Here is a 1,147-nt window from a genome sequence, read left to right as displayed (position 1 = left end):
GGAAGAAATGAAGAAAGATCCAGAGAAAGGCAAGTCTCTCTTGTGGAAAACAGCAACCAGTAGAGCTGCTGGAGTCAAGGTTCATGATGACCCAAAGTTGCTGAAACAAAGCATAAAAAAGGACCAGAAGAAGCATCAGAAGAACGCTGAGAAATGGAAGGAAAGGGTTGAAACCACACACAAGTTGAAACAAGACAAACAGAAGAAGAGATCTGATAATATATCAGCAAAACTTGATGAGAAGAAAAAGCGCAAAATTGCAAAGAGAGAGAAGAAACTAATGCGGCCAGGATTTGAAGGTCGCAAAAAAGGTTATGTCAATGGCGGTGCATAAACTCATTACTGATCGGTAAGCTTCTACCGTGGCGTTTTTATGTGGTTACTAATGGAAGAACTAGTATAAGCAGGATATGAAAGGCCGGGGGAGGAGTTGTGTTCTTCTAGAGCTCCTCCTGGATCTTTGTCTCCCCTTTTTGTTATTTGTAATTCCTACTATTTACATTCTCGAATGAGTACAAATCCTTTTCTTTTCTTTCTTCCCTTTTTCGTTGTGTGTGTGTGTGTGTGTGTGTGTAAAGTAGAGCACATATCAATTCAAATGTGGTTTATCAATTTCTTTTGCCAGCATTTGGTGCTGGTGTCTGATTTAAGTTTTTGTGTTAAGTGGTTAGTTGATGCTGGTAGGCTCGCCTCTAGTCAGTTTGTCACAACCAGTTATTCTAGGGAGGTTTACAGAAAGCTCCTTGGATTTGCAACCAGAAATTCGAGGGGAAAACCTCCAAGAACCTCCAAAATTTAACCTGGCTAACATTCTGCTAATGAATCTCATGTTGTTTCCAGGATCTGATTGTTAATTTTTCATAATGTAACAAAAACATGTCTGATCATTCCAGGGAAAAAGGCTGAAGTTCAAAATGTTGCTTTCGGGTCTTCCATTGCAATAGGAGAATGAAAAAGAGAAGGAAATCTGATCTGATTGATCATCCCTTGGGAGATTAGGAGATTAAAGAATTTTGCGTGTAGTAACCAAGGAAAACAAAATATAAAAGATATTCCATCTAATATTATTAATTATCAACTATGTCTATATATATATATATATATATATATATATATANAGAGAGAGAGAGAGAGAGAGAGAGAGAGA

The 1,147-nt window shown here is 37.6% G+C and overlaps 1 protein-coding gene across 1 annotated transcript; it reads left to right on the top strand.

Annotated features, from left to right (window-relative positions):
- Positions 1 to 7: 7 nt before the first annotated feature.
- On the top strand, positions 8 to 497 carry LOC101312402 (surfeit locus protein 6 homolog). Its single transcript, XM_004309326.1, has one exon. The coding sequence runs from the start codon at positions 8 to 10 to the stop codon at positions 332 to 334; it is 327 nt and encodes a 108-aa protein (XP_004309374.1). The 3' UTR covers positions 335 to 497.
- The last annotated feature ends 650 nt before the right edge of the window (positions 498 to 1,147 follow it).

Source organism: Fragaria vesca, unplaced genomic scaffold (assembly GCF_000184155.1).
Source record: "Fragaria vesca subsp. vesca unplaced genomic scaffold, FraVesHawaii_1.0 scf0511632, whole genome shotgun sequence".
Taxonomy (NCBI): Eukaryota; Viridiplantae; Streptophyta; class Magnoliopsida; order Rosales; family Rosaceae; genus Fragaria; species Fragaria vesca.
Note: the sequence above shows the minus strand (reverse complement) of the source record. Positions and strands in the feature narration are given on the sequence as shown.

Excerpts from the sequence above, each read along its gene's own strand:
- LOC101312402 (XM_004309326.1), top strand. The coding sequence starts at position 8 with ATGAAGAAAGATCCAGAGAAAGGCAAGTCTCTCTTGTGGAAAACAGCA.